The following is a 15,073-nucleotide window of genomic DNA, read 5'->3' as shown; positions in this document are numbered from 1 at the left end:
GCAAATTTAAAGTTCTTGAATTTTTATTTAATTACAGAATTAAATGTCTCTAGTAGGTACCATCGACTTTCGGTTTGCTGTTTGGCTTTACCAAGCATAGATAATTGGGAAAATGTTCCTGTTTTTGCTTTTTATTTCATCCTTAGCAAACAACAGTTTTTTGGTGAAGTGGAAGGCAAGAGAGGTCGCGGTCGCTCGCCAACCAGGTGGACTGACCAAGTTAGAGAAGCCGCTTCCTCGAGCATATTCCATCAAGCAGTGAGGGCAACAATGGATCGAGACCGATGGAGACAGCTGATCAAGGATGTGAAACCTAGTGATCACGATCCTCAGGAATGAGGGAACGACTGAAGAGAGAGATCAGAAAAGTTAAACATCTGGCAACCCTAAAACCGCGTTTAATTATGCTAAGTTATTTCATAGGTGGCGGAATATATTGCTTTAGAATTCAGTTGGCTGAGGTAATTAAGAGGTGTAGCGATTGTTGGATATGCTAGCTCGAATCACGAGACAGGTGTAGTAAAAAATATACAAGCTAGGCGAAATTGAATCTTAATGCAGTGGCAGAAAGGCTGTTTGTTGCTTTTGCAGCCTTGAATTTATCTAAGCTATCTTCATTTTATTAGTCCTTTGTCGTCGCAATGTCTAGAATTCTAGATGATAATCGTACATAGACAAACGCCAAACTAAAAGTAAAATATTGGCCAAGAGCATGTCGGGCCATGCTCAGTGTAGGGTTCTGTAGTTACCATTTTGTCAGAATAAGGTAAACGGGGGCTCTCAGTAAGTAACATGTACATTAAAGAATTTTGTATTTTGCATTTGTATTATGTATTTTGTATTTGTATTACAAGCAAAAGGAAGTACTTTCGCAGCGCTTTGTACGTATTTTTACTAGGAAGAGAAGACTTTTTGTAATAACTCAATATGTTGACTAAAAGTTTCATTGATAGTATTTGTTGAGTTTTTGTTTTACGATTTTTTTCATATCTTTGGGCCCATGGTACAAAAGTTAGAGGGGGGAGGGGCAAATTTTTTTTTCGTTCGGAGCGATTATGTATTTCGAAAAAGCGAAAAAAAATTAACAAAAATATCATTTTGTATTACTTAGGTACCTTAATAAAACTCCCTCAGTTGTTAGTCACACTCCTTAGGTACAACTAGAGCTTCTGAATCTGCTTCGCCTGTTCCGTTTCGAACACCGTACCAATTCTCAGTTGTAATAGGTACCTTTTAACTGTAAAATTGTAACAAAACAAAGATGTAACATGTACCTACTCCATCAAAATAAACCGCCTTTGACCTGTGAAACAATCTCCTTTGACTGCCAATTCATTGTCATGCACATATCATTTATCACCTCCACAACCTCGTATTCTACGACACACCTAAACTTTAAAAAGCAACCTTATATAAGACGAATTAAAGTTCATATTTGAATATAGTTTTTAAGTCTTATATGAAGTTTAGAGGGGAAGGATACGGGAAGCAATGTAAACGTCCGTAAACGTCTTGCAACTTGCAGCGGGTGTCCATTCAGACTACCCCCCGCAGACTTCGCATTTTGAAGCATTATGAAACGTCACACTTATTGTGAAATGCTACGATGCGAGCAACACTACGAGCGTTTCCAATTTCCCGATCCGGTATCGGATAGGTATCGGTTGATCCTTGCAGAATCTCAGTTAGGTAGGTATCAGAGAATGCCCTATGTCGTAAACTCCTTTCTTTATCGCATGAACTATAAAGCATCTAATTTTGAAACAAAAAATCACTTTTACATTTTAGTTTTTTATGATCGTACTTATCTGACATCAGATATCGAATCGGATAAGGCGAAAACGCTGTCATGAACAATACACTGCAACAATCCATGTTAATTGTTAATCTATAAGAACTTAATTTTTGCAGATACTTTTTATTTAGGGTAACACGAGTTATGTAAGTGTTTGACTAAGTATTAATTACCATCTTATTTCACAAAAAAAACCTTAAAAAAAGAAAAGCTAACTTCAAAAATGATGAAATAAAATATTAGGTAAGTATCCTCTTTTATATGCAATAGCAACTGATGTGTATAGTATAGTCTGTGATACCGGTCTAGGCGATCTGTGATACCGGTACATTGCTGACAAAATTGGCCCCAGGATCGGTTTGCAAATGTTTGTCGAGGAAATGCATTGTTATGTTATGAGACGTGCCTCTATACCAATAAGATAGTGAGTTTCAAATATCTACGTCTCTAGTGAGGTTTCTCTCAGTCTCTAAAGCGTATTTCTCTATCGTCTAGCGTCTCACGGTCCTAATTCTAGTACAAATTACCCCCAATTAAGTTTGTCATTATTAAATGGAACAGAGATGCGTTGTTTTGTTTCGTTAGATTTTAAAACGAAGCATTTTTTCTAATAACTTTAATTTGCTAATTTTTCTTGAGGCTAGGTCGACTTCTGGTGTCAGATACCTAATGAATAGATATAGGTGTTATGTAAATTTCGAGCTTGGCAAAATATTTAAAATGGTTCATGCTGAGTTAAGTCTCCCATCCTGGGCAAGTCTCTTGGACTCTCCCTACGGTTTGTGATGTCGTGTGTGTCACATTTTAAACTCCATGACCGCCATTCGCATAGAAACCTATTACCTAGGTATCTAACAAAAATCTCAATAACAAATTCAAATTAAAGAGAAAACAACAAATATTACTCGTTAAATTAATTCAACGTTTTACATTGTCAGCTTCGGTCGTGTATTACCTTGGATTCCCCATGTCGCGAACGCTTGCACGCAGAAAATGTGGTGAATCTAATGGAAAATGTAGGTATTTCTCACTCCAGATAACATTAAATTGTAATATTCGGTATAACAATGCGTATTGTTTGACATTCTTGTGCACATAGACCAAGAGCTTACCAACAATAGACACTACAACATATATTATTTTGTGAGACCATCTGGACCTTCCTCCAAAATTTGTCATTAAAATGAATGACTTTATTTGACAAACTGGCGTATTTTATCGTTAGTTATCCCTATAATTATTATTATTCATGGATCCTCCTATCACTGGAATTATTCTTAAACACATACAAGAAAATAATATAAAACTTTAACGGCTTTACTTGCTCTACTCTTTCTATAATACTTGTCATCTTATATCTATTGTCCATTTTTTATTTTTCTCCTTATGTTGGCATGCTACCTAACTATCAAAACTATCGCCTTTCCCGCTCTTTTTCTAATAAACTTTACATATGTCATGTGTTGTCTGTGATGTCCATAACAATAAATATTTTTGTTTTAGGTTCCCAGCACAATTCCTATCACCAAATCAAAATTATTCACCGAACATTCTTATCGTGCGTGGTACGTCTTAAAACGTCGTCATTGGCAAAATCCCTCCTGCCAATACACACAAGAGGGGAAAGCCATTAATACAAAAAAAAAAAAATATTATTATGAATTCGACCCATATCTATTAATCCAGATCGAATTCATATCCTATAACCTAATGTGTATTACAATGCACACTCTGTTTCAATCTAATTGGAACCTTTTAAAAACTGGATAAAGTAGCATTTCGTTTGTTTCACTGTTTTCTATAACAAATGAAAGTCACCGTAATATCTACTACACAACAAGGTTCAAATTAAAAATAAGGGAACTTTGTATGGTGGGCTTTACGAGGATAATTAAAATCAGAATACACATGAAAAAGTTCAAATTTGCCTAAACTTAAGTCTACAGAGACAGTATGTATCTCCTTCTTTAAATAAACCAGGACGAGAATAGGTACGTAGAGTTTCGTATCTTTGCCTGCGCTACCTATTTTCGCCTAGTTTGACATAAGTTGCTATTAACAAAATGTTTCTAATGTAAGCCTTACATAAAACTGCTAAATACAAAGTATTTTTTACGGGTGTCAACATTCTTCGAACAATCTGCGGCTAACTTCACACAGTTGACCTTTAGTGAGGTTTTTTCGTGACACCGACCACACGTTTTTTTGAACCAGTGTTTTAACTTCAGTTTTAAATGGTGATTTGGATCCGGTAATGATAAACTTTTTACATGATTATATCCTATAACTATTTCTTTTTCATATGAAACTATTATTTAACGGCTAGCTTACGTTTAGAAGTCACAATTGGATAAAACATTGGTGAGGGTACTTTGCATCCATCTTGTTGCCAAATTTCGCCTACCTCTAGGGTTGACAAATTTTTTGTACCACATTCATTGGTGGATGACATTACTTGTTTCCAAATTTAAATATTATCTTATGTTTGGTTATTTTAGTTTACGCTATATGCAAATGTTTATTTCTACTCTTACCGATGTTGAGTAGGTATCAAATAGGTATTTTTATGTCTCACTTTGTGTAAATAAGGTTGATTTGCTGTCAATTACGATAATAACAACAATTTTGCAACAATTATACAATTTTGTTAAAAATAATATTTTTTTTTACTTATAAACCATCACTCCCCTTTATTTGGCATGTTGGTTAATTTTTGGCAGCCCTAGCTTTATTATAGAAAATGTATGAAAACAACTTCAGACTGTTACCAAACTTCGCCTACTACCCCGTTTTTTTAAAATATGCCTAGACTGGTATAGTTAAGGTTCATAGTAGAGATACGACTTAACATGTGTAAGTCACAGAAAAGTAAGTATTAGCGGCAAGGCATGCCATAGGCGAAGATTGGGAAAAATACCCAAACATCGCCTATTGCCTTTGGGGCTATTTATGACCAACTTAACCAATGAAATTCTAAGTTTTAGTGGTGTATACTGATAATTGGGAGTACTAAAAAACATTTTTTCGTCTTAACGGATTAATGCTTTCAAATTTGAGAGATTTTTTAGGAAAAGTGTCAAAATCCAGGCGAAGATACGAAACTCTACGTACATAATACGTTATTAAATATCGATCTTTAATCTCAGTCTTTTTGGGCCCGTAATTAACCCTTAAACAGGTTGTGTATCTATAAGTACCACATAGCAAAAAAATTTTTTTTGGCGAGCTGAGTAAATACAACGACCGCAAAATGTTATTGCCGTAGTCTATTAAGTGGGTGATATCGGAACGTAAAAAAATGACAGGTGTCAAAACAAATTTCTTTAAAAATTTAGTTGTCAAGTTCAAATCGACAACAACTGGCAGTTTTTGTACGTTTCTCCCGCTGTATAAGTTCGCTACGCCGAAAAAAAGTCCTGTAAGTATTTTGTTTTGTATTTTTATGGTAGATTATTAGATAATGTATGTGTAATAAGTCATAACTTACCTTAGTTATTGTTTTCTGATAAAATATTGGATCTAAAAGTTTGTGGTTCGTATGAACCCTCTGCCCGTCTGGGGCACGTTCGAGTGGTTTATAAGTGGCCTCTGCCCTGCAGGGAGTTTACATGACATTTAAGGGTAAGTTTCATTACTATGAATCACAGACCAACCCCTATAGACCGAGCTTATAGGACGACTCGCGGTCACCGCCCGTATGGTGTATAGGTCAAATATAAGATTGTTCGCGCGCCGCTCCGATCAGTTGCGCCCAACCTGACCTGTTAGCAGTGTGCACGAGTCTAAGAAAATAAATCGTAAACTATTGAATTCATTGGGAAATCATGGGATATTGCAGCGTAAAATGGTGTGGCAAGTCATCTAAGACATCTACTTACGAAACAGATGGAATAACATCCCACAGGAAAGTCAAATTCATTATTTCATTGAATAATGTTTCTTGTCCGCGGGGTTCATTTTATACTGGTCAGTAAGCAGAAGCGAAGTATGTCCGTCCCTTTTCGTCAACTTGAAAATGCAATGCGCTATCCCTTTCCCTTTCGACTAGTGATGTGACGATGATGGTTTTTCAGTTGCGGAAACTTCGTGCTTCGTCATACCGTATTGTACCATTTTAGACATAATATATAGGTAATATGTTGTGTAAGTTTTTTAGAATCCTCTAGGCCAGCGGAGCAGTTAGGCCGCATGTCACGAGATGGACCTGATGATGAACTTCAAAGAAGTGCGAGGGCACTCGGTGTTGGTTTGTGATAGACATATGTTGTATGGGTTTTTTAGAATCCTCTAGGTGAGCAGTTAGCTCTCATGTCACGAGATGGACCTGATGATGAACTCCAAAGAAGTGCGAGGGAACTCGGTGTTGGTTTGTGATAGACATATGTTGTATTAGCTTTTTAGAATCCTCTAGGTGAGCAGTTAGGTCTCATGTCACGAGATGGACCTGATGATGAACTTCAAAGAAGTGCGAGGGAACTCGGTGTTGGTTTGTGATAGACATATGTTGTATGGGTTTTTTAGAATCCTGTAGGTGAGCAGTTAGGTCTCATGTCTCGAGATGGACCTGATGATGAACTTCAAATAAGTGCGAGAGAACTCGGAGTTGATTTGTAATAGGCATATGTTATTGATCCATTTGAATATGTTTTCAATACAACCTTCTATGACCTTAATAAAACGGACAAAAGAAAATAATTGAATTAAATGAGATTTCGGCGACACTTTTTTCTCGTATCAAAAGAGATTGCGATTCTGAGTGGAAATAATATAAAAATTCTAAACTTTAAAATTCATGTTCTGGGTACTTTAAGCAGAAATGCCCTAATATGTTAAGTAAACATTTCAGGTACATTGTTAAATTACTTAATGAAATATTAAATTAATCAATATAATTATTAAGTAAGTTTACTCTAAGTATACTAAATTGGTAACAATTTTACCACAATAAATTTCGGTATCACTGGTAGCAGTACCCACTACCTGCAATGAACATGTCCCATCCCTACGCTTGCACGTGTCAGCGCGCCATGTTTGAAACGACCAATCGCAACGCCGTGAGCACCCCTCCCGCACCTCACAGTTTGGTGATTTGCGTCGGGAACAAAATGGCCAATATTAGGTTTCTAGAGGCGGTGTTCTGTGCTATGAATGTACCCTCATAGTACAAAAGTAATATATTTTCCTTTGGTTTTTAAATTAAATATTTATTCAACGGTCAATCTTACGAGCCACGATATCCATGCAAGCCAAGAAAGTGCTGGTAGTTAGTGCATTTTGTGACGCAAGTGTAAATGTGATGTGCACATGACTTGCCCTTAAAACAACTCTGTATGGCTAACAAGGCAGTGGCCATATAAGGACCACGTAGCACCATTGGTCACGAGCAGTGGGCATATAAAGACCACCGGGTTTTTTTTATTGAAATAGGGGTGATAAAAAAAAATCATGAAATTACTTTTCTTTTTAAGCTATTACCTACCCGAATCAGTAATCAAAAGTAAAAAATGCGTCAGGCCTGTTTAAGAGTTAAAACATGAAAATTCAATCGGGTTGAGCTAGTCTTATTAGGTAGGTACCTACTACATACCTACTTTATTACTAAAAGCTAGATACAGGCGATACAGTAAGCCAGGTTGCGTGATCTGAGAATATTATGAAAAACTCGAGGATTATACGCGTTTACTCTTTGCCTAGATCTTTGAAATAGCGAATTAATTATGTAATTACGCGTCGATGTACCGTCAACCAATGTCTTCGGTGATTAATGTAGGTACCTAATCAAATAAATTAAACAGGTTTACAGGTGTTCATAAAATATTAATTAGATTCATGGAGATGCGAGAAAATAAACAATGAACGATAGCAGCATATTTATGGCGAAGTACATTGAGGTTTAAGTCTCGAAAATTTAAATAGGCTAGCAGCCTTCTGATTTCCTATTACAAGGATAATTATGGCGTGTCCGCCCTGTTAGGCCATAAAACTCTGGTTTTCGTTTCTTCCCGTCATTTTGACATAAGCACAGAATAAATAATAGTACTAGTTAGGTACAGAAGACTCACTCTCTAACAAAACGCGTCTGTTACGATCAGGACAGATATGGCCGCTAGGTGGCGACAGCGCCACGCGCGGCTTATGGCTAGCCACCAAAATTGGTGTGGTACGGATGTACCTACTTATACCTACCTGTTGCAAAGCAACGAAATCGCGGAGTGAGCCACGCCTGACATAAGTATGTTCGTTACCCCTGACTGCCAAGACGTCAACAGAACTGACGCGCGCGGCTACAGCACAATATCAACCTTCGTGCATCGGAATAAGGATTACGATGTCGCGCCGCACACAATAGCCGTGGCGTTAAAAGAGTGAAGAATGCCAGCATTAAAATAAGACTTGCTAAGTTTCATGATTAAGGGGGTAATTAAGTAAATAATAGGCAAGAATTGATTATAATAATTTATTTATCATTAACACATTCAACACCAAGAACCCGACTGTCGGGTACACTGTTCGTAGCGACTACGCGCTACATACGACGAAACCGTGGCTACGCGCTACGAGCGTAACCCGTAGCACTTAGTGGTATTGAATGTGTTAACTTGGTATAATTTATACTCAACAACATGTATTGATACTATGATGGAACAGATGACAAAATTGATTTATCAAATTATCACAGCCATTATGGAATAGGTAAATGAAATGTGGAAATTACAGTCGTTAATGACATAAATTATCAGACTTATGGACCATGACGCGCATAGGCGTCAGTAAGTTATCGCATTGGCTTCCTTGACCTTTTGGACGCTAATGACTGATATATCCGAACCGCAGGCTCAACGCCAAAGACCGATTAATCGGCCACAGACCACAGAGCAACATAGACCTATGTGCATATGCATAAAGTTCAATTTCAGTTTTGACATTTGGGTGACGTGCGGTCCGAGTCACAGCTTTTGAGTTTGACACGGCGTCGAAAAGGTTAAAGGGCTTCATAAGTTAAAGGAGAGATAACATTGAGTCTGGTAAAAATAACTATATCTGAATTTTACAACGATTCTGCTTAAGATTAACCAATAAGGAATGTGTTGATTTGAAAAATAATGAAGCTGATTACATTTTAATAACTAAAATAATAATATACTTAACCTAGTCAAATAGCTATAGTACATATAATATAGTATAATAGTAATATAGTATAATAACCTATATAATACTTTTCAATATCGCATTGTAACTAAGTAAGGCACTGTGGTAAGAAGTAGAAGAGACATCCATTCAATTTAGAGATTCTTAAATAATATCTAATAAACATAACCAATTACAAAATATGTGCCCTCACCTGAGTCACTGTTAAAAGTGATAACAAATTAACATATTTTAGTTTAAAATAACTTACTTTTGAAACTTAAAATCCAAAAAGAAGCATATTTCATACAGTACCTACACGTACCAGCCAATAATAAAATTAAAACAGATATGAAGAAACCATTATTAAACTAATATAGGATATTAAAAGGTCTAGCTCATCAGATGGCTAACAAAAAATGGGAATTAAACGTTTCTCAACAACAACGAAAAATACATACTTAAATATTGGCTGGCCCTGTAACTGTACAAATGAAAAAAAGATGTCCAGAAGATGTCTATTAAACTTTACTAGCAAGATGGCGTTTTACTTGTTTATTGCATCATCTCAGCATCTCGCAGTCTTTGGGCAGCTTGGAAAGTGTTATGCATGAGCATAGCGACGGTCATGGGACCCACGCCGCCGGGCACTGGCGTTATGGCGCCGGCCACCTTGCTCACCTCTGCAGACAAAATACCACGTTACAAAATACAAAAATACAACATAGTTTAAAGGCCTGTGCACACCGGCTTGCGTGTGCGTGACGTGCACGTGCGCTAAAATGTTGGAGCCGCACACGCACACGTCACGCAAGCGGTGTGCCGTCTCTCATAAGGATCTGTATATTACAATGCCGCACGCACACGTGCACGTCACGCACACGCAGCCGGTGTGCACATGCCTTTAGGAGTGATCCAGTAAAAAAGTAGCTGTGAATTATATGGTATATGTTTATTGCTAATTATGAAGCAGTTTTTTTTTTGTAATTTAGTTAATATACTATAAAATAAAAATATAAAATAAAATAATATCGATAAATATGAGATTGTTTGAGTTACTAATACACAAAACATAAAAGGCTGGATTCTCCCATTACGTGTTGCAGTACTTGTGTCGGGAGACCCCGCTCTTCCAAAACTGTACTTTACGTTCGTACTGGATGTGGAGGAGAGGAGTGAGGGTTGAAGGCCGAGAGCTAGCGAGTTCAGTAATTTGAGACAGGCAAATTGCAAAATAGATGCTTTTGAACAAAAGGAATATTCTTAAAAATCCGATTTGATTAACGCTACTTTTTATGTAGGTAAATCACGCTTAAATAAACAACAAAAGATACTTTACTGAAACTCATTAGAAAAGTTCTAAATTATGAAGTTAGGTCTCCCAGTAAAAATGCTAATGTATTTTTACTAAGAAAGTTTTTTGCTAGAGTTTTTTGTTGACTAATCAAGTAACTGCATTAAGAGTACTCTACTCTAGATATTGATAGTACCGCTATTGTCATAGACTTAAATTAGTAAACGATCAATCGATAATTAATATTGCTAAGTGCTGTTAAGTGTGGGAGTACGTAGAACACTTAAAAAATCATAAAAGGTTATAAATAATGTGACTTTAATGGTCTTAATTTTTTACAGCCCTCGGAACACAACCTACTTCAATATAATTTAATTGTCATGCCAGGTTTGATAACCTGAATGTATAATAGAATATTTAAGCCATTTTTGTGAAGTGATGATATATCAAAATTGATAATTTTATATAATGAAAACTGACAACGACAACTCTGTTAAAAAATTTTTAGTTCTATTAAAATTGTATTTAGTACACAAACAACTATTATTATTACAAATGTTCTTTGAAACATTTGGCAAAGAATAAATAATAGTACTAGGTACAGAAGGTTCACTCTCTAACAAAACGCGTCTATTACGTTACGACAGATTATTATTTAGCCTTTAGTCGGAAAATACACTTCTTTTTTTTTATAATAATAAAAAAATTACGACATATATGACCGCTAGGTGGCGCAAGCGCGAGCAGGCGTCCGTCCCGTAGCGGTGCGCGGCAACTACTACTACTAGACACTAAAATTGGTGTGGGCCACATCAGGCCTCCGTCACACGCTCAAGGCCACGCGCTATATGCCTACCGCTCGGCGTATCGTCGACGATACAACCGACAGAGGGCCGCCGAACGCCCGCCTGAACGCTCGCACCGCACGTTTCCCGCGCTTACGCTTCGAAATGCCGAAACCACGTAATTATTGTGCAGTAAATGGGTGTAAAAGTCAAAAAACAAAGGAAAAAGCCTATAATAAAGATTCATCTTTTTATGGCGGGCTAAAGGTCCCACCTGAAACGTTTAAGAATTATATTGAAGGGTTAGAAAAAGTATTTTTAAATAATTTTGACGACGTAATAATTAATCGGCCTGGTAGCACCGAATTACAACTTTAAAAACCGTTGATTTTCCGTTGCTTTGCTCCTGAGTATTTATTAAAATTATTTACGCAATTTAGGATATTTACAACTATAAAATTTAATAACAGAGAATTCCGAGAAGGGAAAAAAATATGGTTGATCCGCAACATTCGTTTTATTACAATAATCATCATAGGTAGCCTACAACCCTAGCGCATTCTTACGATGACGCGTTAGCACGTGACTCGCACGGCGGGCAACACAGTCTCGACTCTTTGTGCGCGTACTTATGGTACATTTCTTCTTGTCCTGAGCAGCAGGTATTATTATTAAGGTTTTGTAGGCTATTATAGCGTAGGTATTTTCGCTTTTGTTTGGGAATGAAGTATCTGTTACGTAGTAACTATTTATTAATCTGTGGCCACATGTACTTGTAGCGACGTGACGAAATCGCGTAGTGAGCCACGCCTGCATTTAGCAAGTCATCTGTTTCCAACAATGGTAAACAAAGTTGGTAAATAGAAATATTGTAAAACTCACCATCATAGTCGACATCGCCGACGAGTCTGGTCCTCCCATCATCGTCAGTGACTCTTACGATGCCCACGTCAATGACTGTAGCTCCAGGCTTCACCATGTCTGCTTTGATTAATTTTGGAACACCTAAATGAAAACAATAAAATTAGTCATGTTAACCATTTTAGATTTAGGAGTAGGTTAAGGCCGTAGGTAGCTCCTAGATTGTATAGGAGCTCTACCCTAGCCTACTCAGGCAAAAAACTTATCTACCTACTTTAAATCTTTTTTGTACGGGGTATTTAAGTGTTTGGATGTTTGGATACACATTCTGTAATGAAAATTTGTAAATTCTTGTAAGGTTTGCAGCGATTGGCTCAAATTCTTGAGTGACACCACTGAACTAGCACCATTCTTAGTCCCTGTAAGGCCCGTCCTTAGATATACATAATTATGTCAATGTTGTCAATTTAATTTAAATTTTTGTAAACTGTACACAACTACTTGCGACAGATTTTAGTTAAGTTTTTTTCTATAATATTTATATTGTTCATCTACCTACCTATAAAGACAAAAGATGTATTCTTTTTCATTAATATGTACCTTTAATCTGAATTTATTTAAAAAAAAATTTGGGAAATGAATACAAAATAGCAGGGATGGGTCAAAATTAAAACATGATCAAAAAGAAAATTTTAACCTACCTGTAGCTGTAATAATAATGTCAGCATTCCGGCAGTAGAACTCCAGCTTTTCTTTAGGCGTATACCGGTGGCAGATGGTGACCGTGGCATCCATGCCTAGGCCACTGTCATGACTCATGTCGCTGTGCAACATCATGGCTATTGGCATGCCAACATTCTTTGAACGGCCGACTACAACTGCGTTGCGGCCAAAGGTGTCAATTTTGAATCTAAAAAAATATTTTCATTTGAAGTTAAATCTTTCAGGCGTAATTCAATTATATTTTGCCAATGAATTATGTGTTAATTTCAATTATGAAACTTAAGTAAACAAATATTTTGTACATAAAAGTATAAGAATGTTAAACAAGCTGTGTCAAGATTAGTACGAGTTCAAAAGTTAACATTTTACTAGTCAAATATATACAATGAAAACATAGGAGAAATGATTAACCTGTCCTGTGACTTGAAAATCATGAAAAATCAAAAACATTAGTTACCTACAATTTAAAACCAAAGGTCTAAATTGTTTGGTAAACCAATGATTGAAAAAATGATCTTGATTATTGTTTGGATTCATTGACAAAAGACAATAACATTGCTACACTCACAAGTCTTGGATTTAAAAAAAACATACCTTTTTAACATTTCCACGACAGCCAAAGCAGTGGCAGGAACAATAGTTGGCATGTCCAGGCACAGCTGTCCAACGTTGACAATATGGAAGCCATCCACATCCTTCTCCGGAGACACAGCATTGCACACCTTCCTCTCATCAATGCCTCCGGGCAACGGCAGTTGGACTAAAATGCCATCGACTTCAGAGCTTGCATTCAATTCGTCAATAGCTGAGAGAAGGTCCTCCTCTGTCATATTGGCTTCATATCTTATTGTTTCAGCCTGAATGCCTACATCTGTCGCAGCCTGGATCTTGTTCTTAACATAAGTATGGCTGGCGGGGTCATCTCCCACTATAATGCATCTCAAGGCTGGCGCCCGGTGACCTTGCTGCATCCAATTATGGATCTTGATTTTTAATTCATTGCGGATGTCCTTGGCAAGCCCCTTGCCGTCAAGGATTCGGGCCATTATACTAAACAAAAAAAAATTATAAACATAATTTTTTAATTCATTAACAGACATTAAGCTATTAACACAACAATAAAATAGTCACAAAGGTATGATACAAAAACAGATTGTGTCTGATTTTGAGACTAAATATAAATAAAACCCAAGCTATGAAAAAAACAACAAATAATTAAAAACCACACAACATGAGAAAAAGTACTATGGTTAAAAATAAACTAATAGCGGAGAAAATGCAGAGGTCATTAATCTAATATATTACCTGGCCGAGCCCAAGGAATCAAAGAATGTATGACTTCTCATTGTGGCGTTCAGAACTGTACTGACAACTCGGAGGCAAATGATTTGCCTCATCGCCTACTGTTGATGTTAACAGGTCAGTCAGGTCACATTAACCAAACAACAAAATTATTATCTATCATGTTTACTAGTATCTTTAGTTGGTATAGGAACAAATAATTGGCCCCGATACAAACACGTGGAACGAGTGTTAACTGGATTTAAACAGTTTAAACAGTACTCCATTTGTTTAGTTGAAGAGATCAAGAACAAGAATAATCGTAGTAACTGGTTAATTATGAACAAAAACTGCTTAAAACTGCTTTAAAAGACGTCTTACTGTGCAATACCGGATATTTCAAGACCATTGTAACTTAGGTTATCTTTACTCATAGGTTATCAACTTATTTACCTCAGTATTTCGTGTACAACGGCAAGTAAGGAGATGCCTTGTGTTGCGTATGAATTAAACTGATTGAAGCCAAGTCCAAGACGAAAACAATTTCATCAATTTACACAATACGGGTTGATAACTTCCTGGTGTTAATACAAACATGGAACGGAATTCAGTGTGGTAACAAACAAGAGGGGAAAATGCATATTATTATTTTTCTATAACTCTACGTTACATACCTAAGTTAAATTGATATCACTGATTAACAAAATTTCCACTTCTAATAACGCGTGTTATGTTATATTATATTATAATGTTATTTATATTGCACTACGTTTTGATAGAAGCTAGTTTCACCTTATAACTAACGTGAATTTTGACAACTGATTCTTTTGACGTAAACGAAACAATGTCACATAAGAAGCAACCTTATTGTTATACATATAAAACACAATTTTTATCATCTGTGTTATTTGGTTTAAGTAGATGCCAGTTTTTCTAATGTCTCTTCATAGAAAATGAAGCTCAAAACATGAAGTTTAGCCAAAGTTTAGCCATTTCTGTTAATGTCTGTTCGGAAAGAGAAGAGTCGTGAAATGTATTGGGCCCCATGCATCCCACGACTGTTCTCTTTCCGCACAGACTCTAGTAACAAGAGGCGGCAAATTTAAAAAATGTAGGCGCGAAGGGCCGGTCTTCTATATAAAATTGGAATTTCACGCCTTTTTCTACTGACAGACTGGGTTTCCAGAGTAAAGAACCCTTATGGTT

The 15,073-nt window shown here is 36.5% G+C and overlaps 1 protein-coding gene across 2 annotated transcripts; it reads right to left on the bottom strand.

The window, feature by feature from the left end:
- Positions 1-8,901: 8,901 nt before the first annotated feature.
- Positions 8,902-14,513, bottom strand: LOC134798665 (bifunctional methylenetetrahydrofolate dehydrogenase/cyclohydrolase 2, mitochondrial). Of its 2 annotated transcripts, XM_063771034.1 has the most exons (6): positions 14,321-14,513; positions 13,892-13,989; positions 13,181-13,636; positions 12,565-12,773; positions 11,885-12,007; positions 8,902-9,606 (listed from the first exon to the last, which is right to left on the bottom strand). In XM_063771034.1, exons 2-6 carry the CDS (start codon positions 13,981-13,983, stop codon positions 9,479-9,481), a joined length of 1,008 nt encoding a protein of 335 aa, XP_063627104.1. In that variant the 5' UTR covers positions 13,984-13,989; positions 14,321-14,513; the 3' UTR covers positions 8,902-9,478. The 2 variants fall into 2 exon arrangements, with proteins under 2 accessions (XP_063627104.1, XP_063627105.1); XM_063771035.1 differs by lacking the exon at positions 13,892-13,989 and having other exon boundaries at positions 14,321-14,512.
- Positions 14,514-15,073: the final 560 nt, after the last annotated feature.

This window comes from Cydia splendana, chromosome 17, assembly GCF_910591565.1.
Source record: "Cydia splendana chromosome 17, ilCydSple1.2, whole genome shotgun sequence".
Lineage (NCBI taxonomy): Eukaryota > Metazoa > Arthropoda > Insecta > Lepidoptera > Tortricidae > Cydia > Cydia splendana.
This window is presented reverse-complemented; position numbering and strand designations above follow the sequence as displayed.

Coding starts and splice junctions, on each gene's coding strand:
- LOC134798665 (XM_063771034.1), bottom strand. CDS start 13,983: ATGAGGCAAATCATTTGCCTCCGAGTTGTCAGTACAGTTCTGAACGCC. Junction 12,774..13,180: donor GTCGTGGAAATGTTAAAAAG/GTATGTTTTTTT, acceptor ATATTTTTTTAG/ATTCAAAATTGACACCTTTG. Junction 9,607..11,884: donor CGGCGATGTCGACTATGATG/GTGAGTTTTACA, acceptor TTTTGTCTGCAG/AGGTGAGCAAGGTGGCCGGC.